Source organism: Aythya fuligula, chromosome 4 (genome assembly GCF_009819795.1).
Source record: "Aythya fuligula isolate bAytFul2 chromosome 4, bAytFul2.pri, whole genome shotgun sequence".
Lineage (NCBI taxonomy): Eukaryota > Metazoa > Chordata > Aves > Anseriformes > Anatidae > Aythya > Aythya fuligula.
Window position 1 is genome coordinate 34638649 of NC_045562.1, and position 27761 is coordinate 34666409.

The 27761-nt window shown below is 38.8% G+C and overlaps 1 protein-coding gene across 2 annotated transcripts in view; it reads left to right on the forward strand.

Moving 5' to 3' along the window:
- Window positions 1-232: 232 nt before the first annotated feature.
- The window catches only part of SLC10A7 (solute carrier family 10 member 7), a 43030-nt gene continuing 15501 nt past the window's right edge, over window positions 233-27761 (forward strand). Inside the window, exons 1-4 of one of the 2 annotated variants that reach the window (XM_032186967.1) lie at window positions 233-350; window positions 3492-3574; window positions 8650-8786; window positions 13407-13482. In XM_032186967.1, coding sequence (XP_032042858.1) covers window positions 251-350; window positions 3492-3574; window positions 8650-8786; window positions 13407-13482 — 396 coding nt within the window. In that variant the 5' untranslated portion in view covers window positions 233-250. Of the gene's footprint in view, window positions 351-3491; window positions 3575-8649; window positions 8787-13406; window positions 13483-27761 lie in introns of those variants that run through there. The other variant, XM_032186968.1, reaches the window with a different exon arrangement.

Here is a 27761-nt window from a genome sequence, read left to right on the forward strand (position 1 = left end):
GGCCGCCGCCTTCTGCGTGGCGGCGCGGCGGTATTAGGAGCCGCGCGGTAGGCATGGCGGCGGTGGGAGCGACTTCTCGCCGTCAGCCGATCCGGCCGCTCGTGGCGGCGGCGGGCGGGCGGGCAGGCAGCCTGCGTCCCGCCCCGCCCGGCACGGCACGGCACGGCCCGGCCCGGCCCTGCCCGGCACGGCTCGGCTCTGCCCTGCCCTGCCCTGCCCTGCCCAGCCGGGCGGCGGCGGCAGCGGCGCCATGGGGCTGCTGGAGAGGCTGCGGAAGGACTGGTTCATCGCGGGCATAGTGCTCGTCATCGCCACGGCCAGGCTGGAGCCCGCCGTCGGCGTCAAAGGGGGTGAGTGCGGCCGTTACCGGCGGCCGTTAACCGGCGCGCGGCGGCCGTTGCCCCGGCCGGGCTCGCGGGGGCTGAGGGGGAACTTGAGGAACTCGGCGTGTGCCGGGCCTGCCTCCCGCAGCGCGGAGCTCATGGAAACCTCGGCTGCCTCCGAGCCGGGGGGGTTTCAGCTTGGGCTCACGCGCTCGTGCTCTGAGGATGGGTTTTCCGCCCCCTTTTACGCCCTCGCGGAAGGTGCTTCGGTGCGAAACGGTGCGGAGTGCCCGCGGTGAGGGAGCCAGAAGGAAGGCTTGTCGTCTGTGGTGAAACGAAGCCTTTTGTGCTTGTTGCAGCCGGAGCTGAGGAAACTGCCAGCGTTACTTTAAGATAAACAGCGTGTGTTTAGGTACACACAGCGGCAGTATCAGCCGCTTAGTTTACATTGTAACTTCAGTTCCAGATGCTCACAGTCTTCAAAGACAGGTTACATTTTATACTTTTTTTTTTTTTTTTTTTTTTTTTTTCTGATTGCTTTCCAAAGACTTAAGAAAAGGAAGGCAGAACACTTCAGCAGAATTTGTTTAGCAACTCTACGTTACAGGACTGGAGGAAGAATCTAGCTGTGCTTTTATACGTGGAGATTTTTTTTTTTTTCTTTACAGCTGAAGTTTGAGGATAGACAGCTCCTCACTGAGGAGCTAACTTTTTTTTTTTTTTCTTCTTCTTTTTTTTTTTTTTTTTCTTCAGGTTCTGGAAAAAAAAAAAAGTTTTAAAAATGGCTCTAAACACTTGCTGTGGCAGCTAAGGCTCCGGTACTTCACGGAGTTCAGGGCAGGCAAATTCCTTCTCTGCAAGGATCCTTCCTAACATCCGTGTGCTGTTTTGCATAGGTGAATAGGGCTCACGTGGAGCTTCTTGCAGGATCCACGCTGTGTCTTTAGCAGATCTTAAAGACAAATTTGAATTTATAGTATTAAGTGGTTTGTCCCTGTCTGTTTGATTGTCACACTGATTGTTAGCAGCGATGTGGGAGACCCTGTAAATTAGAATATGAGATTATTTTTCCACAATTTATTTCCTGCATGTTATTGTGGAGGACTTCAATTTAATAATTCTACTGTAAAGAGATAGCACATGTGGTATATAAACGTGGTGTTGTTCCTGGGACAGCTAGCTTGAAAAAGCTTGTAAACATTGATAGAAATTGTCAGACATGTTCCCAATAACAGTATCTCTTTTCTGAAATCATGGAACCTCAGTGCTCATTTTAAAACCAGAGGAGGAAAAAAAAAAAGGGTATGTGTGTGTGAAAGGCGGTGGGGTGGAAAAAGTCAGCATATGAAAAAAGCTCCAAGTTTGTCATCCTCCAGGGGACAAAACCATGCACTGCAATCTGCAGAGCCCTGCTGAATGACACAGAGGGCCCAGCATCCATACCAGTGGAATGCTGTGCCACAAATAAAGATTTGTGCTGGGCTCACCTTCAGGGCGCAAACCAAGCCCTTTTTGGCATGTTTCCCTAGCCAGTGAATGTGCCTATTTTGGTTTTTCATGAAAAGAGCTTTCCTGATCAGTCTTTGGCACATGAGATGAAGGGGATCTGTCCTGATTGAAATTCCCTGGGCTGCATGAACGTGCGAGTGCTCTAGTGGTAGAGTTTTCTCCCGTGTGACAGGGTTCAGGCAGTCCAGTGAAAAACCTGTGACAGAAAAATTGTGTCCTAGAAGAACCTTTATTTTAGCCAGACCACCTAACCAACTGCCTGTGTGCCCATATGTACATGCTCTAATCTTCTACAAGACTAGAAAAGTTACATAGTTGTCTGTATATGTAGAACTTATAAACAGTTATACAGAAAAATATATAGGATTTTAATGTGTTTTTTTTTTTCTGGCTTTTCAGTTAACTTTTTTTTTTTTTGCAATTGATTTTGCAACTAGCCACATGCTTTGCTGCAACTTTAACTTTTGCATTTCCTGGCTTATTTTTACGTTGTGCTTCATATAGGCAGTTTGTTTTGCCTTTTTTTTTTTTTTTTTTTTTTTTTTTTTTTTTTTTTTTTTGTACTTAACACACACATTTCTAGTGCGTCATCAACAAAGTTATTTCAGAGTAGGATTTTTGGTTTAAACAACTTGAGGTGCAAGCCTGAGTAGACTCAGTGTACGATCAAATCCCTCTAATTTAAGGATCATTGATGTTGCTCACATCAATGTGTCATTCATTCGAGAGAGCAGAAAGGATCTTCTCTTCTGGTCTGTGGAGTAAAGGCTTGCCTGTTTGCTGCTGCAGTTTTGCTCATGACAATTTATTGTCGCTTGCAGAGTTAGGATATTAGTTTGACCCTAAGTAGGCTGTTAATATTTTCTTTTTGTTGAAATACCTGGTTGAATGCCTGTAAAAATATGCATGTATACTTCTTGCATTTTGTGTCTTTCAAAGTCAAAGGGTATTAAGATAATTCATCACTTTTATAGGAGTACAAAAACTACTTCTTTTTTTTTCAGGAGATTAAAATAAATATATGACTATATATACCAATATAAGCTTTTAATATTGTGGAACCCGTGGAGGTACAGGCATCTGCCCTGGCTGCTCTCACTGCAGCAGTATCTGAAATGTGTTATCGCCACAGCCCTGTTGTGGGGGAATAACACAGAACTGCATTGCTTCAAGGAGCTCGTTGCAAGGAACAACTAGGTTTCCTTTCTGCAGGCAGCCAGACAGGCATTGTGTTGTAGGGGGGATATCAGAGGTAGATATGGGATTGATGTAGGTACCCTCATGGAGGGAGCAGCTCACACTTCCATTTCAGTGTGTGGTTTCAATTTTTGTTGCTGTGGGGGTACTCTGATGACAGAGCCAAGCTCTGAAAACTCCCCCTTTTTCACTCTTGCAGAATTTACCCATTGGTGGCCTGTAATCATGGGAGCCCAATCTTTCTGACGCCATACCTCACTGGTCACTCACTGATTTGTTTTCATTTAGAAATGAGCAGCATACTTTCTGTAACGTAATGGTTAAAACCCCACTCTTTTTATTAAGGAGACTTGAATGATTTGGTTTTCTGCAGATATTTGTCTACAGATTCTCACTTTGATGTAATATATGCATATAATTGTCTCTTTGACTACAGTTCACTCTGTTCTCTGTATTTTTTAGGACCCTTGAAACCAGAAATTACCATAACTTACATTGCTGTTTCAGCTATATTCTTTAACAGTGGACTCTCATTAAAAACTGAGGTACTGTAATTTCTCATTGCTTCATCCTTGTTTTGCTTTAAAAGTTTTGTTGCTTTTGATCAGGTTTGAACATAAATGAAATAGTTAATTACTGTGCTGTTGTTGATGCTCAGAGAACGGCCGACAAGAGAAGATCAAAATGAGATATTTATATAATAACCCCTCCTTGATTTCAAGAGATTCTTGAAATCAAGAATCAAGCTAGTGAGTGTGTTGAGAAGGAGAGTGTGAATGAATTTCACCCATCCATAGAGACTTTGCTTGATTCTGTAGGGCTTTGACTAAGTGTTGAGCACAATGTTGAGTGCAAAAGACTGGATCTACACCTGGGGTGCATCCCAACACATATCAGGGTGAGACCCGGGAGCACACTGGTACCTGGCTCCTACTACTATTGCGCACCTGCATTTCCCCACTGCCCTGTTTAGCTACCAGGCAGAAAACTGTGAATCCTAGGGTAGAGCTCTGCAGGGACCTGGTCAGAGAGGGGCTCTGGGGAGTCTCCATGCCTCTGTAGGACATGAAGAGAAGAGGTGAGTTCTCTGTGCTCCTCTCCTTCATCTCATCTGCTGGTTCTCTAAGTAAGACTGGAGAGGCTAGTCACGACGCCAAGATCAATGGCTGGAAGTTACCACATTGTATAGGAATAGGACAACAGCCTGTGTCAACACTGAGGTTCTCCTCTGCAGATGTGAGACCAGTATATACTTGTATGAGGTCTTGGTGATCCTTTCCTATGGCATTTGTTTGTGGGCAGGTAGACTTGAGGTGCCTGTGCGCTGCTGCATGTCACAGACACTGAGACTTGTTCCAAATTTGATGTTGCTTATTTTTCAAAGAGGAACAATCTGTGAATAAAAAGAGATGAGGGGAAAACCTCCTAGTTTGTCAAGTAGGGAGGGAGAAAGGGAAATGATGGCTGTGTGCCAAAAAAAGGAGGAGTAACCAGAGCTGAAGGGAAACAGTGCATGTCACTGCTGTTCTGGTTTCTTGGTTCCTTTTACTCTGTTGGCTGTGCTCATGGGTGATGCTGTCCATATGTTGCATGATACTAAAGGAAGCAGCATGATACTGTCCAGCATTGCATGAGCTTCTGGGCAAAGTGGGATCTGGATGAATAGCGTGTGTTAAACAAACGTTTCTGTACCTGTATCATGGTCACAATGATAATATTAATAATGGTGGCAGTGTGTGAATTGATGGCAGCCCTCTCCCTGTGTCTGTGGGCACTGCTGGCACTGGCGCCTGGATAGTTCTGCCTAGATGCAGTAGAAGTGAAGCAAATAACTGTAGTCAATTCTGTAGCAGCTTTTTTTGAGCTTTGTGGTCTTATATGGAAGCAGAAAGAACCATATCATCTATTTGCCTGGAACAGAAATACATCCTAATGTAAACAGGCTGTAGAGAGGCACTTTCTCCCACAGAGAGGAGGACCCAAAACCACAAAACTTCAGTGGTGTTTTCTGCTTTCAGGGTTAAGAATCTTTGTATGCAGAGAAAAACACGTAAAACTTATTTCTCTTTCAGTAGCTTGAATCCTTGAAGTATTATATTTGGAAAGCAGCTGTGAGGGAGGGAGGAATTAGTAGCACAGTCAAAGTCTTAGTTAGATTCTGAATGCTACTGCACCTCTAACTTTCTCCAGTTAAGGTGATACAACTGACACATCCCTTGGTGATACATGGTGACCCACTTTGAACTTTGATAGCTTTCTTTCATTCTGCAGTTCTAAGATACAGAGGTATCAGTGAAGCCTTTACAGAAGCTGGTGTTTCTGTCTAGGTAGCATATCTCCATTTGTTTTGGAAGTACCGGTTAGGGGTGGTGCTGCATGTCCAGATCTGTATTCCATCAAGAAGCTAAGCCTTTTTTGAATTTCTGCCACAGGGGTAGAAGATAAAGAGGAAGAAAAACATTTCACTCATTGTACCTTGTGCTATTACTTTCTAAAATGGGTGTTGAAATCAATTTTCAAATGTTAGGAGGCCAGGTCATTATATTATTAAAATACTTTGGGGGCATGTTTTAATTTTTTTATGGCACAACCTAAAGTTGCTATTAATCAGTTAATCCATCTTTGCAATGGAATGTTTCTGCTTTTGTCTTGATTAGTTCTTCACCCTCTGTGTGTTCTACCATGGACAGTACTTTGATTGGAGTGAACTAGAGTTTGCTATGCTTTATGAAACGATAAAAAGTTGTGTAAGCTTTAGCTGAGGCCTCCTGATAAATCTGATAAAAATGAGTACTAGCTGATGCTCTTTTTTAGGTTACACTTATGTTTTTATCTGCTGTGAAAGTGCATGTGTAAATAAATTCCTTACCGTGCCTTCAGAAAGCAGTACACAGAATAATTGCCAGCATTCAGGGGGAGTCTGTCTGCACACAGCCTTGTTACAGTTTCAAATCTAAAGAGATCCTCTTTAAGGTCCTCTTTCCTTTGCAGAAATAGGCTGTATCCAGGAATGACAAGAACCTTTGATTGCACCTTACCATAAAGCTCTTCCAGTGCCTGGATAGTTTGCTTTTTCCTTGTAGGGCCCCAGAAATAAATTGCATACTTGAGTTATCCATTTCAATGAGGAATTTGGAAGGCCACTGAAAACAGCGTTTGCTTTGTTTAAGTTTTTGCCCAGAAAAGCTCACCTATAACCATTTTAGTGTGACTAGGTGGCACCAGGCATTGACCAGAGGGGAAGAATGGAGACACTCTCTAAAGGGTCTAAATTAGTGGGAAAGACGAGGTAACCTGTTCTACCTGGTGTGCAGAACCTGAGTTGTAACTGGCAGCTCTCAAAGCCATTTCTGAGATTTTTCCTTTTTTGAGTGCCATGGTGATGGAGGCATTTTGGGATAAGTCCTTGTAGATTGTTTAAGAGGATGAAGGCTGTTTTTTTTTTTCCAGTGTTTGTTCTATGCTGATACAAGCTAAGGAATACCTTTTTAAAACATGATCACCAGAGACATTCTAAGGACTGGTAATTTAGGTCTGCAAATACCTGTTCTGCTAGTACAGCATTCCTTCATGTGCTAGGTTGGCTGTGTTGTAATTGCCTTCCTTGCTCACTGGAACCTGTTACCAGCCTTTCCCAAAGTTTTGGCTTGGATTTTGCTTTTGGAAGTAGCGCGCTTCTTGAAAACATCTGTTTTTAAGGCATTTTCCAATTGTTGTAAAAACAGTAGATTAAAAGGGAAAGCAGGCAACAACGGTGCAATACTGAAAGAAAGAGTGTCTTGTACAATGCTGTTGGCTCCAGTGTCTGCACCTCTGTGTGTGTGACATTGCCTAGACTGGGATTGCCATCAGAGCTTGGTCCACTAGGAGATCTGGGGCCGGAGGTGACATGGCAGGAAAGGAAAAATAAAGCAGCTTTGCTGAAATAAGTCACCTGATTAGTTTTTTTTTTTTTTCTCAATTGCATTTTTAAATGTAAGTGATACATTTTTATGTAGGTATTTCAAAGTATCTTTTCTTCCCCCATACAGTGTTTCTACTACTAGACACTTTATTTTTGCTTTCTGTTTGAGAAAGGATGAAATAGTGCTACAATGAAGCTTTCTGTAACTCAGCCAGTACTATGACAGCTCATGTATGAAGAAGGCCTATTTTTTCATGCAGAGTTATAGTGGTATGTGCAAAAGCCTTCTTTATTTAGAAAATGAAGTAGTTGTTTCATTCAGTTAACTAAGAACCAAGAGGAGTGGTTCTTTCTTGTTAAAACTGGTTCAAGATGTACATTTCAAGTCCATGCTGTATGTAACTTTGTGAGAATGGGGTACGAAGAGATGTGTAGATTTTCGTGGAAGTTTTTTTTTTTGTTTCCCAAACACAAATTTGGAAGATAATTTTATTCCAAGAAATAAAGGAGGACATTGTGCTGAATTGCTAATACTTCCAGATGTGTGCTTACATCAATGTGCGTTTGGAGGATCAAAAATGCAACATTTGATTGTTTTAAAAATAAAACTGCTGAATAACAGTTCAGCTGTCTTGTAGCTGGGAGGTAGCATGTGAAGATCTGCTGCTGTATTACTCTACGATATATATATATGTGTACATTTAGTACATTTGTGGTATCAGACCTAAGATACATGGAGAATCCTAGCAGATTTTGAATAAAAATGTCACCAGTTCTTTTTATGTTGCATTGTTTACTGGAGGGTGCAAGTTATTTTGAGAAACAAGAGAAGGACCTTTTTTTCTTGATATATGGGAGCTGAAATGTACAAGGCTTTTCTCTGATACTTGAAAACTCTGCAGAAGATTCTTGTAGTGCCTGGAAAACAGAAACAGAGAGAGACACAGCTAACTGAAGAGCATGTTGTGTAAGGATACTTGATCTCCTCTCTGGAGAGTTCTTACTGCTTTTGAGGAAAGACACTGTGTAACAGCAACATTTTATTTATTTCCTCAGTCTTCTAATCTGTTTCTAAGGTGTTTTGCACCTTTTTTCTCTGCATTTTGTGGCTTAACTGTTGATAAGTTTTCATAGCCTTGGTATTCTTTCTTAGTTCTTCTTCATGAGCCTAATATTTTTGTATGAATTTCCTATCAGTTGGTAAAATGAACAATCAAAATCTGCCACTGGATTTTTTGCTTTTTATAATTGTTAGATTTTAATTGTAATGTCAGGATCCCTTTTTCCTTCCTGGTGTAAAGGAGAATCACATTCTCTGTGGTTCTCTTCAGACTAGGGAAGCTTGAAATCACCCAGAACTACAAGTTTCCCTTCCTCTTGATACCAGCAGTCAATAAAGTAAACAGGCTGTCAGCACGGTTAACACAGGTTTTGAAGCACAGTGCTGAGGCTGCCTGCCGAAAAGCTGTTGTTAGAAGAGCTGTGGTATTATTGAAGTGGTGGACAATTCTTTTGGAAAAACACCCAGGAGCAGAGAGAGCTTTTATGTTGTCTGGCTGTACTTGTTATTAAAGAGGAGATCAGATGATCCCTAAAGGTGCCTTTTTGACATGCGCTGTCATTCTATTATAAAGATAATCCTAGTTTTAAAAGCACGAATATGGTCTTACTTCAGCTGTTATGATTGCAACTTCCTCTCTTCTTTTTCTTTTGCAGGAGCTGACAAGTGCTTTGATGCACGTGAAACTACACCTTTTTGTCCAGATTTTTACACTTGCGTTCTTCCCAACAGCAATATGGCTCTTCCTTCAGCTATTATCAATCACACCTATAAATGAATGGCTTTTAAAAGGGTATGTGTAAGCATAATGGAGTGAACAATATTTGTAGCTGTCTTCTTAAAGGGCTGCTTGTCCTGCAGTAGGTGTTTGAAGAGAGATTATGAGCAGAATTTGCTGTTTGCTGTTGTGCTACAGTGCTTTGTTGTTGAAAACAGTATGCACAGAATTACCTTTTCAGGAACCTGGTGTCATTTCTAGAAAATCTAGTCAATTAGTTTCATATGGAGAGAGCTTGCAACAGGTTACCTTCTTTGAAAAGCACCTCAAGTGCTCTGCTGGGTCTCAAGGAGGACTGAGGGGAAGAAGAAAACATTCTGAAGGAAACTATAAGTCTGTGAATAAATACTAAACATGCCACATACTGGTATTCTGTTTTGTTTCTAAACAGTCTGTACTGAGCATCTCTTGGTGTGTATGGATTGGGGCTCAGTATTTGCTCCTAGCTAAATAATGGGGGAAAGAAAAAAAGATGGAATAAATTTGAGATGAGCAGGAGCTATGCTACCATGAAAACATGATTTAAATCTGTGGTGTAGTCTGCGAGTGTGTGCTTCCAAAGTTGTATTGATGGTTCAGTGGTGCAAGATGTTATGAAAAATCCAAAGAATAAAATGTTTTTTGAGAATCAAAGGTAAATACCTAGGACCATGCAGCTACACTGGAATGCGTGAATACAAAATCAATTATTTTAGAAAACTACTTCAAAAATCCCTCTTGTTTCCTAGTGCTTGGGGAGAGTTCCCTGTCTTTAAAAGTTTAATGATAAAGCTCCTCATGTTTACATTTTTACAAGGCCTGAGCCTAAAAGAGACTTCTGTTTTGGAGAGGCTTCTCCAGGCTTCACACCAAGCCTGAAGTGGTACAAATGATACTGAGAAGGTAAAATCTGTGAGAGAGAGAAAAACAAACAAACAAACAAACAAAAAAACACTCCTTTAAAGTTACTGTTTTGCTTAGTAAATCAAGGTAATGACAAGGTTGCAGAAAATATTAATTTGGATTTGATAGTAAAGGTTAAATCATTGCAAAGTTTTTCCTCAGCTAGAATAGAGAAAGGATTTTCCATAGTGGCAGCCCCGGTTTCTGAAGTGCAAAATACGAGAAGGTTTTGTGCTTTTTCTTCTTTGTAGCAGTTCTCATCCCATCTTTCCTGATGCCTTTTAAGCTGCCTTTGTGCTTAGTATTTAAGGGAAGTTAGCTTTTATATGCACAAATGAAGCTCCATGTAAAATTACAATATATATGTATCGTTAAATATGAAGTAATATAATAATATGGCTATATTAAGGAAGAAGAAGACTCTTGGCTACACATGAAGTATAAACTAGCCTAATTTTTCACGTTACCACGTTTTGTGTTAGCAGCGAGCTAGTACACTTGTTTCAAGCTCCCTTGCAAGCACCTGGTCCTTGAGTACTATTTGTGCTTTGGCCACATCTTATCTTATAGTACAGTAAATCTGTTGTGTTGAGATTTCTTCTAAAGAATGGTCAGATTGAGAAGTTTAATGAAAGGTTATTTTGAAAAACAGCTTTCTTGATAAATACTGCTTTTTGGGACACTGCTTAGACCACTTGCCATTTTGTAGCATTGAACACATCCACTGCAACTGTACCTTATGTGCTGTGTGGTGGATAAGCTATTGAGCTCTGTTCTAATTAGCTAAAATTCTAGGATATCTCATTTTAAAGCAGGTACTCACACATATACATATGAGTACATGAAAGTGGAGTGAAGAGTGGAAGTGAGGAACTGCCTGTACCTTGCCTGCTCTGTATATCCAGAATTCATCCTAATGCCCCACAGCTGCAGTTCTTATTCTCTAAAAATACTGAAATACCCAAACAAAAATGGGGTTTGGCAAAGTTACTTCCTCATCATGTATGTTTATCACTGTTTTAGTGGGAGCTGGCTGATCACCCTCACAAAGGCCTGGGAAAACAGGCATATGCTCCCGAGGGTGTTCAGCAACACCCTCCTTTATTGGCAGGGTGGCACACCTGGGGACTGTAGTTCTGCTCTACTCTCTAGACAAGGTTATGCTTAAAGGGCACAGTCAAGCCCACAGGTAATTCCCTGCATTGCTTCAGAATGAGTGGTAGATTCTCTCATCCTTCCTAACAGTCTGTTTTGCTGTGCTATTTGAGAGGCAAATTCAGATGTTACCGGTTTTTCATCTCTGTTTCTACAGTTTTGTTTTGTTTTTCTCTGTGTCTGGGGTGATATTAGGAGGTTTGTTTTGCAGTTATTTTGAAATATATAAAATAGAGGAGGAACTGACATTACCAAGCATCTTTGAAGTTCGTTTTTTTTGTTAACTGACTAGATTTTGCAATGACAGGATCTCTTTGAAAAAGAACATGATGCAGCTTATTAGTGTTTGCACAGGCTCACCTCTTCTACTCCTAGCATATAGCATTTCCAGCACCGTTGGTAAGGCATGAGATGCAAAGCCTAGTACAAGATACAGCTCTGGTAGTTAATATCTGAAATAAGTGAATTTGGAGCTTAGTACTCAGCTGTCTGCAGTATATCAGTAGAACAGGTATTATTTATTGCACTTCATTAAGGGTTTAGACCCCTGATATTAGTGCTTATAACACTGCCTGAATGAGAGAAATATTTCAATTTTTTGTTTGTCTGTAATAATCTGTTAGAAGAACTAGTTTGTATATTGCTAGTGTTGCATATAGCTAATATAAAGTAAGAAAGAAGGTGCTCAGGCTATTTACATGAATGTTTAGATACACATGATTAAAAGTATTTCCTTTTAGTGGACCAGGATTTTTTTAGATTGCTATTTCCCTATAACGGATATTTTGTCCCGTAGTTTGATAATGCTTTTTATTTTTTAATTCCAACTACATTATTACAAATTTGAGAAGGTTGTGTTATTAAACCTTTCTCCTCTTACAGTGTGGAAAATCCCTTCCAACTGATGTGAATACACTTGCACACATTTCATACCTTTCTGGATAACCTTGAACTTTAATCCACCCTTATTAGTGCAGGTGAGAAGTTCAAGGAGCTGACTGCCAAGAGACCACACAGGAAGAGGGATGATAGTATTGCAGCTGATATAGGGGATGAATATCAGAGTCACCATTTGTTCATCTGCTGTATATTTTTGTATGTATTTGGAGGGACACACTAAACTTTCCAGACCATTTCTTTTTCCTGTGTTTCTTTTTTTTTTTTTTTTTTTTAAATGTGAGTTCATCCTGCCAAGCGCTGACAACTCCCTGCTTCTATAGACTTCGCTGTAAGCTGGAGGTCCTATGTACTTCCAAGGTGGTTGGTGCTTGGCAGTTTGTGAGATTGAATTTATATAATGCTTACATTGGTTGCCTTTTTCCTTTTCCACAGTGTCTGTAGCTGACTGAATACTTTTGTTGTCATTTACCCTTTTCTTCTACTTAAGCTGGTTGTATTTTTGCAGTATATCAATTGCACTGTGATATGCTTCCTGTTGTTTGGATTTAGTACTTCTGTTTGCTACAGATTTTTGACACTGCATTTCCTGGGGATGGACTAACATAGTTACAAGTACAAAGTAGGTCACCACTAGTATTGTGTTCTGAACTAGAATACTGTCTCAAACTCCAATGCTTTAAAAACATAAGTGGATTCCATGTTTTGGGGAATTCACAGATCATTTAATTTCCTGCCTTCCTGTTCCTTCTAACTCAGCACAGGTGGTACTTCCCTCCTCCCCCAGAAGGATTATTTTACTTAAGTTAATCATAACCTTTTGTGGTATGTTCTTGTTTTTTTCTCAATACATGTATAAAACAAATCAGTTTTGTAATAACCACTTTTTTGTGGACTGTATTTAAAACAAAAGAAAGCTCACGAATTTCTCACTTTGCAACGACATTTACTATATACGTTGGTAATTTTGCAGCACAAACAGTGGAAGAAATGACAGATGGTATATTTTAGACTTCTAAAATCTTGGATAAAGTTATTGACATTTCTATTAGTGGAAGTCAATGATTTTACCATGAAGTGAAAGCATATATAAAAATGTAACATTTGATGGCCTCTTTCAGAAAATAAAAAAGCTTAATTGTGATATATATATTTTTGTAGTAATGGCTGATGAAAAATAAAGTAGTGGAAACCTAAAATAGTAGGCATGGCTCTTCTTGTCCTTACACTTCTTAGCAGTCAATGTTTTTATCACTAAGCTTTTTTTTTTTTTTTTTTTTTTTTTTAAACATAAACATCTGCATCCTTTTATTCTTTTTTTTTTCCAAATTGATACCTGTCTCTCAGCACACTACAAACTTAACTACGTTAGGACATATGATGCAGCTATCTTTGAGATATATGTGTATATGTATACATATTTGTGAATGGTAAATATAGTGATGTGTATAGGGAAATTAAGTCACAGAGAGATGAAGCATTTTTTAGTAAATGGTGATAAGACTCCTCAGTGTGGTGTTGGTGAGAGAAAGCATAGAAATCATGCCAGCTGGTACAGGGCTGTAACTGCAACGCAAACTGATTGTGTTGCACAGGGGATAAAATGATTGTGTTTGCTCAGTTATGTGGTATTTTAAGATTTTTATCTTGCATAGTATTTCCACCTGTGAGGAACATAATGTTTCTTTTTGTTGTTTTCAGCTTGCAGACCGTAGGCTGCATGCCACCTCCTGTGTCTTCTGCAGTAATTTTAACCAAAGCTGTTGGTGGAAATGAGGTGAGTTTTCATTTGTTCTGGAATTAATTTTTTTTTTTTTAACATAAGTGTGGAAAAAAATGGTATAAGCATCTTTCTGCTTGTAATTGCTTTGTAATTCCTAACTGTATAATGTTTGTATGCTGTGTACTGGTTATCTTGTAGACCACTAGCTTTCTGGGGGAAGAAATGTCCTCGCAGTGCTTGTCTGAAGAGTGTCTATTATTAAGGGACCTGGTAGCAGGAGTTCCCCAAGCTAGAAGCTGCAAATGTAGCAAGTGAGATGACGGAGACACAAAAATGAATTTGAATCCTATAGCATTTTTTGAGACTGCATGAAATGAAATTTCTGGGAGCTCGGGGTTCTTTGTCAGTGATGTAATACAAAGTTCTCAACAGAAAGGAAATGCTGGAATTGAGGTTGTCTGTGGAAACTCAGTTTGGTCATATTATGTTTCTGTCTTGAAGTGACAAGTGCTAGTGTCATTTCAGACTGTTTCTTTCTCTATAAAATGCAATTTTTAGGAATATCAGGTATCCGCTGTTTAGGAAATGAAAGCAAGCGTGATAATTAATAAGGTCCTTTCCTTTAGATCTGCTTCCTTGTATCTGCAGAAGCTGGATGAAACATGCTGGGTGAGGAAGGGAGAAAAACACTAGAAGAGGTTGGTTTCAAAGCTAGGATTGTTGTGGTGCTGTTCTGGACTCTTAGAGCCAATTCTTAATTCAGTGATAGAGCTTCTGCATGAGGTTGGGTGAATTGCATTTTTAAAATATGGCCATTAGTTGTGTACTTCTCATTTTCTGAGTTCAGACTCCTGGGACCGATTAGTGTCAGCTTTGAAAACACATGATAGCACTGAAATAGATTGAAGTTGTACTTTGTACTGACAAAGTGCTGTTTAATTGCTCTATCCTCTGAAGAGAGACCCAAAGCATCTCAAGTCAAGCATCTCTAATTATGGGCAATCCTGATGCACATCACTGTCTCACTTTGCTACCTGAGAACAAGGATCTTAAAATTGTCTGATGGAGGTGCTGTGAAGTGGATTAATTAGTGTAAAGAAATCGTTCAGGTACATAATAGTGAGCAAAAGAGAAATAAGTTTTCTAGTTGTGATTCTAGATCTAGGTTCTGTAAATTATAACGAGATGCCACATAGTGAACAGTGAGGATGAAATGAGCTACTGAATGAGTGATCATTCTGTTAGCAGTGTCTGTCCTGTCCTTAGAACAAGGAAAAGATCCTCTGGAAAAAAAAAAAAAAGGTGTGATTGGTTAGTGGAAGACAGTATCATAAAGCATCTGTGTGCGGGAGTGAGAGAGATGCTTTCATTTCTTGATGATTAGAGTTTACTTTTATATGGTAATATTCTTTTGGTGCAGTGTATGTGTCAGTTTTTTATACCAGCTGAAAAACAGACATTCTGTCATGTGAAGCTCAGGTCGTAATTGTATACGTCATGGACAAAGTAAGCTTGAACCTCTAATTCTTTTGCACTGAACTGGTGTTGGAGGAACGTAAAAATGTGTACCTTGTTAGTGATTTTTACAGGTAACTGTTGACAGCAGAGGCAAAGTGAGTCAAGAATTAGGTCTTGGGACCTGTGAGTTCTCAGTCAGGTTCTAGGAAGGTAGGACATGAGTTGGACTCTGATTCTTGTGGGTCCCTTCCAACTTCGGATATTCTATGAAAGTATGCTAAAGAGAAACATCCTTTAAATGTGTTTGCTGTAGGCAAAGTGTGTGGCAAATTTATTGCTAAAATTGAGCGAGTTTCCAGTGCAAGCAGATTTTTGAAATACAATGCTTCTCTGTCATTCATATTATTAGTTTTTCTTCTGAAGAGCAGCAAATCATATCCTTTGTGCTAGGGGAGAAGAGCCTCTTATCTGTCCTTGCCACATTTCACCTAAGCTTTTGCTGATACCTTTCTCTTTATGACATGAGCAGAGGAATGCTTTTTTTCCCCATTTTAATTTAAACCAATTCTCATGCATGAAGAAGAATTTAAATGTGGCAGTTGACTAGAAATATAAGCAATTGTACTGTGAGAGCAGTTGTTCATAACAATGTCCCTTAAATTGCCTTTGCTTCATCAGGTGTGCTTCCCTTACCTGGAGAAATTGATTTGTCTGAGGGTGTATCTACACTGCATAATGTAATATGAAGATAAATGAGCTTGCTCAGAAGCAATATAGTGAGGGAGCACTACAAGAGCTAATTAGTCTCAGAAGTGTCCTGCCGCTATAGAGTGCAGGCACGCCCTGAATAAGTGCTGTGGAGACCTCTGGATTTCTTGAGAGACATCATATGGTGGTTATGGTGGCTGACTGTGTACAGAGGGTTTTAGGTTTTCTTTATTTAAGTAGTAGGGACTGTTGAATATCAGTTTGGACTTAGGTAATTCCTGTGGATATATTAGGCACTGTGGTGTGGTGGGACAAGTTTTCAGGTGGGGCTGAGACATGGTTTTTGTTTTCAGCTCTGTCATTAACCTTTTCGGTGAAAGTGAGTGGGGTATTGTGTCTCTGGGGTTAGCAGTAATGGGTACTGGTGACTTCTTTGTGGATTGTTTGAAGATCGGTGCTGAAAAGCCTTATTTAAAACACATCATTCTGGGAAAAGGTGATTAAATATCTGGTCAAGTGCTTAGAAAGAGTCTACATCATTAGAAGCTGCTTCATATCAACTGGATTTTGTTGTATACCAATTAGAAAATTTGGGTGTGAGATGCTAAAATTGAGAGTTTTGTTAATCTTACAAGGATAGGTTTTTTAGTTGATACATGCCAGAGGGCAGCAAATAAAATGTTCTGCCTTTGCTGGCTAAGGAATATGTGATCAGCAAAGCTTATAGTAAGAATTCTCATTAAACGGTTTACCGTTTCAAAAGTTAGTGTTCTGGGGTTTTGGGTAAAACCAGGTAAACTAAAAATCTTTTATTTAACTGTCAGTGTTTATTAGCAACTATACAATTTACCAGTATTGGCACCTTTGCTTGCTGTAGCTGTGGCATTAAGGTGGGGAGAAGCATGCTGTGATAGAGGCTTCCAAGCATTTTAGTGTTTGAGCATGGAAATGAACATCTTCAGCTAGCTCTGATATGTGAGTGATGGGGTGGCTTGGGGGACTGGAAAGAGCTTCCTTCACAGGTCGTAGGAACTATAGGAGGAAAAAGATCTCTGTAGCTGTGTAAGGGAGAAATGGAAAGAGAACAGATAAATAGGCTGAAAAACAGGAGCAAGGTTTATAGGTGTGTTCTCTTTTTTTTCTGCTGTCAGTGGAGGAGAAATTCAATGTTGGCATTAAAGTGGAAGAACAGGAGATTGTGGCTGCAAAGAAAATACTGGAATGCCTAGTTCACACTCAGTACTGGTTGTTAAAAGTGACTAAAGACAGGCTTTTCAAATCTCATTTCCTTACATATCACCAGTGATAGCAGCAGTGGCAGCAGCAGAGGTGTTCAGCTGTTCAAGACAGTGTCTCCAGTGCCTCAGAATAACTTGCATACCACCAGTGATGCAGGTGCCACATCTTGGAAATACCTGACATAGAGCATTACAAGGAATTTAGCTGTGGGAGCTGGAAGAAGAGACAGTGGAGATCAAAATGTCTCTGCAAATATCTACCTATGTGGTCCAGATGAGTTGAGAGCTGCTATTCTGTCTTGAGAGGTGTTGGCAAATGAGCAATGTAAGTGGTAGGGGGAAGCCTTCTGTGCTTACTGAAAATCTTGGCTTTTGGAGGAGAGGAAGGTTGTTAATGGCTACTCTTTCTTCTCATGGGGTGGAAGTAAGTGTTCTTGCTGTGATGAGTGGAAATCCAGTTTGAGTCCAGTAGGGCTACCTGTTGACTCAGTGACCTACTCTTGGGTTTCTTCAGCTCACCTCCCTGATCTCTGGATGTGTGGATTGTTCTTTGAACTCTTTACATTCTAGTTTCTTGTATCAATTTCTCCCTCTAGCTCCGAATTTTCCATCATTTCTCATGTGATCTCTTCCTATATGTGGCTATTTCCGTTAACTTTGCAAACAGCTTTCTTAAATGGCCCATTCCTAGCTTTTGTTGCAAATAGACTTATTTCATCAATAAAACCTATGTCAGGTACAGAATTTTGTGCATATCAAGCTTATTTGAACAACAAAAAAAAGTTCTCTTTCTCATGAGATCCCACCTGGAGCACTGCATTCAGCTGTGGGTCCCCCAGCATAAGAAGGACATAGACCTGTTAGAGTGGGTCCAGAGGAGGGACACAAGGTTGGAGCATCTCTCCTATGAGAAAAGGCTGGGAGAGCTGGGGGTGTTCAGCCTGGGGAAGAGAAGGCTCTGGGGAGATCTCGTAGTGGCCTTCCAGTACCTAAAGGGGGCCTACAGGAGTGCTGGGGAGGAGGGACTCTTTGTCAGGTAGTGTGGTAATAGGACAAGGAGTAATAGCTTTAAACTAAAAGAGGGTAGGTTTAGGTTAGGTATTAGGATGAAATTCTTTATTCTGAGGGTGGTGAGGCCCTGGCGCAGGCTGCCCAGAGAAGCTGTGGATGCCCCATCCCTGGAGGTACTCAAGGCCAGGCTGGATGGGGCTTTGGGCAACCTGGTCTGGTGAGAGGTGTCCCTGCCCATGGCAGGGGATTGGAACTGGGTGGGCTTTAAGGTCCCTTCCAACCCAAACCATTCTGTGAATTTTTGTACACTGGCAAAAATAAGGAGGTATCACCATGAACAATCAAAATCTAATTTTTAATTTTGTGACCTTTTCTCATTTACTTAAGTATTTCTACCATCAGTAATGTTTATGAAATCTCATGATTTGTGAAGTGGACACTCTTTGCTAGTTAAAAAAAATTGGAATGAAAAAAATTAGGCCTCACTTGTGTTTTTAGCTCCTGTTAAGCCATGAAGAGTCAGAATTTTAATGACATAAGTATTTGATGGTACCAAAAGCTGCTTAGCATCTTTTAAAAAAATTAAAATTAAAAAAAAAAAAAAAGTTTTTTTTAATGAAATTATAAAACCCATTTCTTTAAAAGTCTACTTCTAACTATCCATTTCTGCATGAGTGACAAATAAATGTCAGCATTTCAAGGTGCTGTAAAGACAAACCTACTCGGAGCTTGCAGATCCTCGGACAGAAATGCTGTAGAAATGCCAGATATTACTACAAAGTATTCAGACAGCTAATGTCATGCTCTCTTTAAGAATCAAAGTAATGAAGAAAAGAGAGGTTGAAAATTAAATCTGTAAGTCTATTATCAGATTGGGAGGAGAAAAAAAATTGTGATAACTTTTATGGCAACTTAATGGCATATTTTTGAAAAGTATAACATAACAGGCAAGAGCTGTGATGCAATTGTACAGATAAATCGTGGCAGACAGTTTATTTTATTGAAGAATACTTTGGCTATTTTGTTATCTCCTACACAACAAAGCTATTGACTTTTTTTTTTTTTTGCTTGGTTAAACTGTAGCTTATACAAAATCTTTTAAAGTGGTGTTTTGTTTTAATTTTTTTCACATTCCATATGGGTAGCATCTTTCCAAATGTTATGTAAACATCTTTCCAAATGTTACGGCTTTCGTAAAACTAAGTGTCACATATGTATGGCAAAATTTTGAAATGTACAACAGAATATAATGAAGAAGGTTCTAAACATATTTCCAAAGTGAGATATGAAGTAAGAAGGAAGTTCTAAGAGTGATTTTTATATTTGTTTTTATGAAGCAAATATAGACAATAGAACTTACTATAAATTTTAAAGAACCACAGCCAGCCTTTCTGGAAAAGAACTGGGGGAGAATAGTAACATTTTGTTATAATTGCCAACTATTTGTTGGCAAAAATAAAAACATGCAAGAAGTTTAACTATTTTAAAATAAAGAACATTTAAGTTCTTACTGAGAAATAAACACTGGAAAATTCCTCTGTTTATGAGTATTGTTTTTTTGTTTTGTTTTCTTTTTAAGTAAAAACACAAAGGTGAACCCCTAACAGTGCTTCAAAGTCCCAGAAAAGATTGATTTCTCTAAAAATATCCAAAGTTCTTTGAACTGTGTATATATGTACATTAACCTTTAAAAAAAACCAACTGAAATGAATAAAAAAAAGAACAAACTCTAATGGTTTGTGAGTCATACGGTGCACCAGCATACCAAGAATGTTTATCCTTGGGAGGTAACACATGAACATTATGAAACAAAATTGTTTTAAGATTTTCAAATGAACTGTACGTGTCCTGGTCTTTAGTTGTCTTTGACAATATAGTTTTTTCTTCTCTAAATATAAGTCAAAACTTGCAATAACGTTATCTAAAATTTGATTTCTAAATAGCACTTAAAAGAGTAGCAGATAATTTTTAGGTTTTGTTTAAAAACAATAGAATGAAGTGACTTAATCTTTTAAAATTTAATACTGTAAAGGGAAATTCTATGATGAAAATTTTTTATTATTATTTCCTAAGTAATAAATTTTGTCTACCCATGTAGACTAAGTACTTCTAGATGAGAATGTAACTAATTCTGCCGATGCTACAGTAAAGTCTTTGGGAAATGTCTGTAGGTGTCAAAGGACAAATTTAGGGAAAATGTCTGTACTTCACATGTAGCAATATAAAGAAATAACTGTAAGCATAAGCCTTGTATCTACATGGGAACTGTTGTGCTATTAAATTCACCCACTATATTCTAGTATTACAGTCTAATTTTTTATGTATCCTAAGAGTTTTCTTTTATCATTACTGTGCTTTGAGCAGATGGTTTTTATTGAACTATTTATTGACACTTAGGGTTTTTTCTTCCCTGAATAGTGAGTGCATTTTATATCCATCGATGCATAGGAGTAGCCCAAATTATTACTTACAATATGAATTTCATCACTATAATGCGTCCCAGTCACACAGCTCCATTAGACATCTCTGGAATTCCTCATCATCTCAAGTCTTCTGTAACCTTAAAACGATTGTGGATTTTATTTTCTTTTTTTCCCTCACCCATTGCTCTGCTTTCATTTATCATGAATCTTTCTAATACAGGTCCACTATTACAACAGTTCAGAGCAGACGGGATTTTCAAAGGTATTCAGCACTGCTCTTAATTCAGTGGAAGCAAATTCAGCCTAATAGTGGGACTTCTGAGATCCCCAAACCTGAACACGTCACCTTCAAATTCTTTGCATCTGTTTGTACACAGTTTCATATTTTGCTGACACATTTAACAAGGAGCTCTTTTGCTACAGTAAGGTATCAGTGGATGAATTAGCCTTGTGATAGACTTGCGAAAAAATAATCAATTTTATTCCTGGCTGCCAGTACTTCTAACGCAGGGTCTTTTCATGTGGCTCACAAGGTGATCAGTGGAAAAAGCCCTTCTCCTACACTCCTGGAAGCCTGGAATTTTTTCACATTATTATGCATTTCTGGGATTGTATTTTATGCCTCTGTACTACTGGGTTTAAAACCAATAGATCTCTGTTCTTCCCTCTTCCTCACCTTAGCTCTAAAGAGATCAGGCAGATGGACTAGATGATGATTAAGGCCCCTTCCAACTGAACTATTCTATTCACCAAGATACTGTGAGTGCCCTGTTTCTATCCCTATGCGTGTTTGAAAAAAAATGTGTTCCACTGAGGTCACAAACCAAATGTAAGACGATAGGCACTGTTTGAACAAGTCAGTAATGTTCTTGCTAAAGTATTTATGGAGAGTGGGGTCTACTGCCCTGCTAAAAGTCAGCTTGGTTTTTAATCTTTATAGCTATTTGAAAGAAATTGCAGATCTTTACTGCTGAGCTATGTTACTCTCCCTTCCACAGCCTTTAAAACAAAAGACCACCTTTAGCAGAGTGGTGGAGACTGGCAATACTTACTCTAAAGGTGACAACTTCAAAAAAACTACAGGAGATTTGTTTGCAATGGAGTGTCTTGTGGAGTCATAATTCCATTGAATGCCCGCAGGATGACAACATTCACAGTACAGGGGTCATTTTCAATGGTTACCTTTTGGCAAAGCAGGGCGGTTTGCTGGCCATGAATCCCTGGAACATGCTTTGTTCTGGTTCTGCTGTCCCTCACTTGGTGGCTTGCAAAGCACACGCTAATTTAATATTTCATTTAACAGTAAGTGAAGTGCTTAGTTGTTGTGTGTGTTAGGATTGGTGTTAAATTACTGATTCAGGAGAAGACAAACTTTACAGCTTTGTTTTCGTTTAAGTGTTTTATTTTCCTTAATGAACAAGTCAGTTCCTCTGACTTGTGTTAATGTGCCTGCCTGTCCATGTGGGCCTGGACTCTCTTGCATGAAGGGATGCTGCTGCAAATGGCTTAGCATGGTGGTTGGTGGCCTCAGCTTTGTGACTAACTGAAGGAATGTGTTTATAAGATTAGCAAAGGCTAATATGCAATGACATTACTTGTCAAATACCTTATTAATTCAGCATTTCTTTCTAAAAAAGATCATTTGAAGTGACAATATATAGAACATTGCTAACATTTTGAAATTTCAGAAATATCTTTTATGTAAGACTGTTTGCAGCTCATTGCAGATAAACTGAAATCAGACTTGTCTATTGAGATAACAAACTGCCCTTAAGGAATATCTGTAGTGGATTTAGTCAAGGATAGAATCATGGTTCTTGAAATTTGCAAGTTCTGAACAGTGACTTGCAACAAGATAATATTACATTGCTTCTCCTTCCTTGAATCTGTCATTTGCTTGTTAAAATCAAAACTTAAGAGTATTTCACTTGGGAAGGTTTTTGTATCTACTCAAGCACATTTTTAGCTGGTGTGAATACATTCGCATAGTGGCTAACAGTAATATATAGGAAAGAAAGTGATCGCGTTTGCAAATTCGGTGTTTGTTTTCTTCAGCTCCTTTTTTGTATATCCAAGTTAATTCCTGACTTGTACAAATCACTCCTGTACAGCAGTAAGAAGGATTTTCAGTTAAAATGACTATTATCTTTAAATTCACTTCTTTTTCAAATAAATTAAATTGATTTTATCAATTTATTCTTTCCTATCTTTATGATTATGAAGGCACACTGAAGTTTGTTTTTTTTTTAATTGTCAAATGATTATATTCAATACATTTTAAGTAAAACTGTCTTAAATACTGTAAAACCTCATTTATGTGAAGAAAACAATTTTTTACATTTATTTATATAAAAATAAACTAGCCCAAATTTATTTCTCTTGCAGAACTCTTATGAGAAGATAGGGTGTTTTAAGCGTTTCCAGTCTGTATTTTTCTGTTAGACTGTTTTTATTTGTTAGAACATTTGGCAAAACTGTGGAGAGCAGTAGAGCAGCAATTTTTCTCTGATTCAAAAGAGTTACTTCAGGCTCCAATTTCTGGAAAATATTGGCCCTACTATGACTCTGAAAATAGCAAGCTGCTGTTAAACTGTTTTTGGAGATGTTGAAGAAAAGCCACATGCCTCCTGGGAACTGTTTTTCAGTTTTAAGGTCCCCATAGCCAGGCACTCTCCTGTTCAGCAAGGGTTTTTGCTGTGTTCCCTTGTGTGTATTGCCTTTTCTGTCTAAAATGTACCGGTTCTGCTGATACCTCTAGGTTAACAGGGATGGGGGGGGGGAACCACAACATTCAGAGTAGCTGTAGTAGGGACTTGAACTCCTCATAGGGGCTACCCGTGTGAGTACAGAAGATGGTAGAAGATAAGAAATTTTGAGAGGCAAGGGAATAGCAAAGGATCATCAGTGAGTCCAGCTTACTATGGGGTGCCCTGAAAGCACAACACCCCCCGATGATTTGTGTGTGATGAGGGAGTGGAAGTTTTACCATTAAATAGAATCTTTGCCAACGCATTCAGTACCTTGTCTTATCCCCCCACACACACTCCCTATGAGCTGGATTTCCAAACCATTTGCTTCTCTGGTGCCCTCAGTGCCCCTTGCTGCCCTCAGGCCAGCCTCTCAAGGCCCGTGGTGTTTGCCTCCACATGCTGCTCTGTCTCAGGCCCATGTACGTGTCCCCAGGGAGCCGGTGGCAGCCAGCCACTCGGCAAGGCACTGCAGGGAGGGTGCTACGTGGGAGCCGGCCAGAGCTGTGCTCACGCCTGGCAGCATGTTACTGCTCGGGGAAGTGCACTTTACACTGCTTGTTAACTAGGGCTGCAGGCCAGGGCTGGAATTGAAGGTAAATAACATTTCTGAAGGAATTTTCTCAGAGATACATGAGAGCAAAAACTTGCCTTATATTGAGATGTATACAGTAGTTCTGATTTCATGCATGTATTTTTAGTAATAAAAGGATGTATAATAAGAAATACATGAGCAAATAAAGAAAATAGCACGCTTTATCGAAGAAAAGTCAGCAGCCACAGACTGCTGCTGTAATGCAGCAATTCTGATAATTATGTGGCTCATAAACTAAAAAGCATGTGCTTGAGCTGAATATTACTGTGTTTGAGTTGGTAAGTTCAGAGCAACGGTATATTTCCTGAATTAATTTGCCAATTTACATATATTACTACTCCTATGAAATTTTGAAACTCCCTGTTCTAGCAGATATTGTGCATTATTGCAGCACAATTCCCCAAACATTCAGTTTCTAGTATGTGGATGGCTTTGCTTAGCTAGACCTTTTTGTTTTTATATTTTATAATGATCTAAGTTCATTTAGTTTGTTGATATTGTTGCAAAACATCTGTAGCGTATACAGGATGTATGCTTTGATGCATACTGTGAGAGTGTTTCAGCTCTAACTGCATATCCAAAACCTTTTAAAAGGAAATCTCAATGAGTCCCATGGGGCGAAGTAAATTATTACATGTGGTGAACTCTTAAGTCATAGACCAAGGTCACGGCAGTGAGAGTGTATTTCAAAAAGGTTTTATCTGTGCTTGGAAAGCAAATGAAATCTCTCATCATTAACTTTAGAATTCTAGTTATAAGAGGATTTTCACTAGAGGTGAAAGATCAAGTTCATGGCGGACATAATGGAGTCTGAAAAGTTCTTTCTCAGACATAATACCAGGGCATGAAACGTTCACTGAGGTTTTCACATCATCAACGGGGAGTTTACAACCTCTAATCCCAATACTGAAGATGGGAATTATTGTAATTATTTGCCATCCTTTGTGGCTTTATTTCAACCTTTTTAAATGAAACAAACAACAACAACAACAAAAAACGACACACTTTTTAAAATAATGTTGCAAAGACTTTTGGAAAATTTCCTAGCTTTTCAGCTAGCCTGGTCTCTGTTACAAGATAAAGGCAAATACCTTCCTTAGTTAATAACAATATAACATATATATATAACAGTTCATAAACATAGTTCTTTCCTTCAATAGAAATATAATGTGGTAAATCTGAACAATGTTCCGATCCCAATGGAATTAATCAAAGCACACTTGCATACAGTAATAACGGTATCCCTGTCCTGATCTGTTGATAGTCCACATAAAAAGAGACAAATATTGCCGTGAAACAAACAGGGCAGAAAAGCATGAGTAGAACCAAGGTCTTCAGTGACCCAGACCATCATCCTGTCAGCAGAAATAGATATTCATTTGTCAGTTTATTCAGCAGACTTTTACATTGTTTCTAGGCTTCACATGTGTGCATGCATGCATTTTGGTGATAGCAATGAGCAATAGAAATCTGCTCAGTAGTGCAGAGTCTGAACTCTGTTACTGTGTCTTGGGAATGGTTTGGCAAATATCCCTGCCAATAACAGCACTCACTTGTTCACAGAGTTTACAGTGCTCAATTTGTTTGCTTGCAGAAGGGTTGAAATTTGCCAGGGTTGTGCTGCTTTTATAAGTAGAATATTAAGCAACCATACTCAAAAATGAAACCCTTTGTATTTGTACTTTGTCACGGAGGTTACTGAATTTACAAGAAGGTTTCATCTGTAGTGATTTTATTCAGAAGTTTCTGTTTAGTCCCATTTCTATGCCATTTCCCATCTAGATAAAATTTCAGGTTTGTGTTCTGTTTTCGTAAATCCTTTAATCTACTTTAAGAAGACGAATTTGTTAAAAGGATTATTTGTTCCCTGAGTTACAGCTATAAATGACAAGGAGATGTATTTTTAGCAAGTGATATTTTAATTTATTTGAAAATATGAAAACAAAACCTTATTTCTAGAGAATTAGTTTATACCTAGAACTAGAGAAAGCTTTAACAGGGAATGCCTATTAGGTTTCATTTTACTTAAAGTACTTTGTTTCAAAATGAATGTGCTTATAGGGAAACTTTTCATATATTCAATATACACGATTTCTTAAAAGTCCTGTGAGAAGAAGAAGCATGAGCTGGATTGACAGGTTACCCAGAATTCAAGAAATGACAACATTAAAGTTAGATTGGAATGGAATTTTTATGTCTATGGATATATTTTATGATTCTGTTTTTAAATTGCGTGATCACATGCCATTTTCAAAAACATATCCTCTAACGTATTTTTCTGTAATGTTGATATCACGTGTTATCTTAAAAGTACTTGCTATACTTTCATTATCCAAATGGTACAGACTGTCTGTGTCAAGTGAGACTTTCTATATGGGTTATGTTCTCTAAGGTGTGTATTTTAATAATTTAGGCAATGGCCTCTCTTATACATTTTCTCTACGGCCAGCAGTGCAGCCTCTTTTGTATAGTTGTGAGGTATTTCTATTTCTAAGCATAGACACAAACTTCTGTGACCTATCAATGCTAGCACATTTTTGCCATTCATACCACCCATGTCGATAACTTCTGCATGGCTTGATTCTCTGCAGTTTATGATCTGAGAAAGTCAGAACAATAGACGTTATTTGTAAGTATGGCATACCCAGAAAATATGCAGTGTTGTAAAATGCTGTCTGCAAATCCCTTCTGAAAATGAAATAAAGCCACAAAGACATCTCTGCTCTGTAAGGGGTCTGCTGTCATGACCGATTGAATAACAAATGTCTGTATTGCTACTTGTGCTTTTTCAAACCTTTCTGATACTCCCAGCAGATAAAACTCACAGTAGTCATCTTCATCAGCAGATAACAACAAAATACTTACCTAAAACAACGAAATTGTGCTCACATTTCGTTGTTTTAGTTGATTCCTCAGCACTTTACTTTTCAGTTTCCTTTGTATTACATTGACGTTAAATCTGTTTGTGAGTAACATTTTTCTCTTTTTAGACAAAGGTACATTCAAAATAATAGCCTCTGCCTTAGTTCTGTTTATCTTGTTTTACTGAAATATGAATTATAGAATGTTAGGATGCTTTATAGCCCAAGTATTTTGTGAGTCTGAACCCTGAGTTGTAAACAGGATTCAGATGTATTCACATTTTTTCTTTAAACCATGCAAAATTTCTTTCTTGTCATCTTATCAATGATGTTATGTTTACCACCCTGTCAGTCTCCCCTTGCCCCAGTATTTTTGCATATTAGTCACTGCACCCCTGTAAGCATTTTGTCACATCTTTAAATGATCACCCTGATTTTAATTTTTCTCCCCTTTCAAATAGCTAGCCAGTTCCAGCATGTTGCTTGTCTTTCCTTACTAATACACAGCCACGCTGAAATCTGCAGTAGGCTATTTCCCAGCTGCCCAGACTGCTCAGTCCTAGTAGCAGTCAGTGCTTCTAACTTTCAAGAGTATTTTACTCGAGCAAATTGCTTGCTATGCTAGTTTATCATAAAGTATCTGGTGAGGTGGATGGCTAATTTAGCAACATTTTCAGTACACAATATTCATAGTTTCTTTATCAGCTCTTGTGTTGTTTTGTTTTGCAAGTGGCAGGGGGCAAGAGAGTCTTTTCATACTCTGTAATAATTTTTTCGCACCTAATGCAGATCTGCCATACAAGCAAATTTTAAGGAGATTTCCTGTCTTTCAAACTTCAAGCTCCTGAATTGTGCAGTGCAAGGCAATGGGAAATTTAATTTTGTCAGGTTATTTCTGCCTGTGGAGCATATTGTAATATGCTGAGACTTTATTTTGAGCCATCTCTCTTCTTAGATGTTTTTACAAAACTTGAAATAGTTGAATTTTGTTTTCCTGCCAATTAGCACATGCCAGCTGCTACCAGCAACAGAACACCTGTGCTGCTGTTGAGGCTACCTGGAAACTTGTGCCTGATTCTTCTCTTTCATCTGAGCGTAAATCAGTTATGTGTCTGTTGAAATCAAAGCAATGGGCTGAGTAAGTCAGAGTAAGACTCACAAATGAAAACTGGGGTCTGTATGATTCACAGTAGGTGGATTCCAGCAGTAGTATTTGGTCTTAACTCGTCTCATTAAGCAAAAGTGTGCAGTTGATGTAAAACACTAGGTAGATATATAAATAAGTGTGTTTT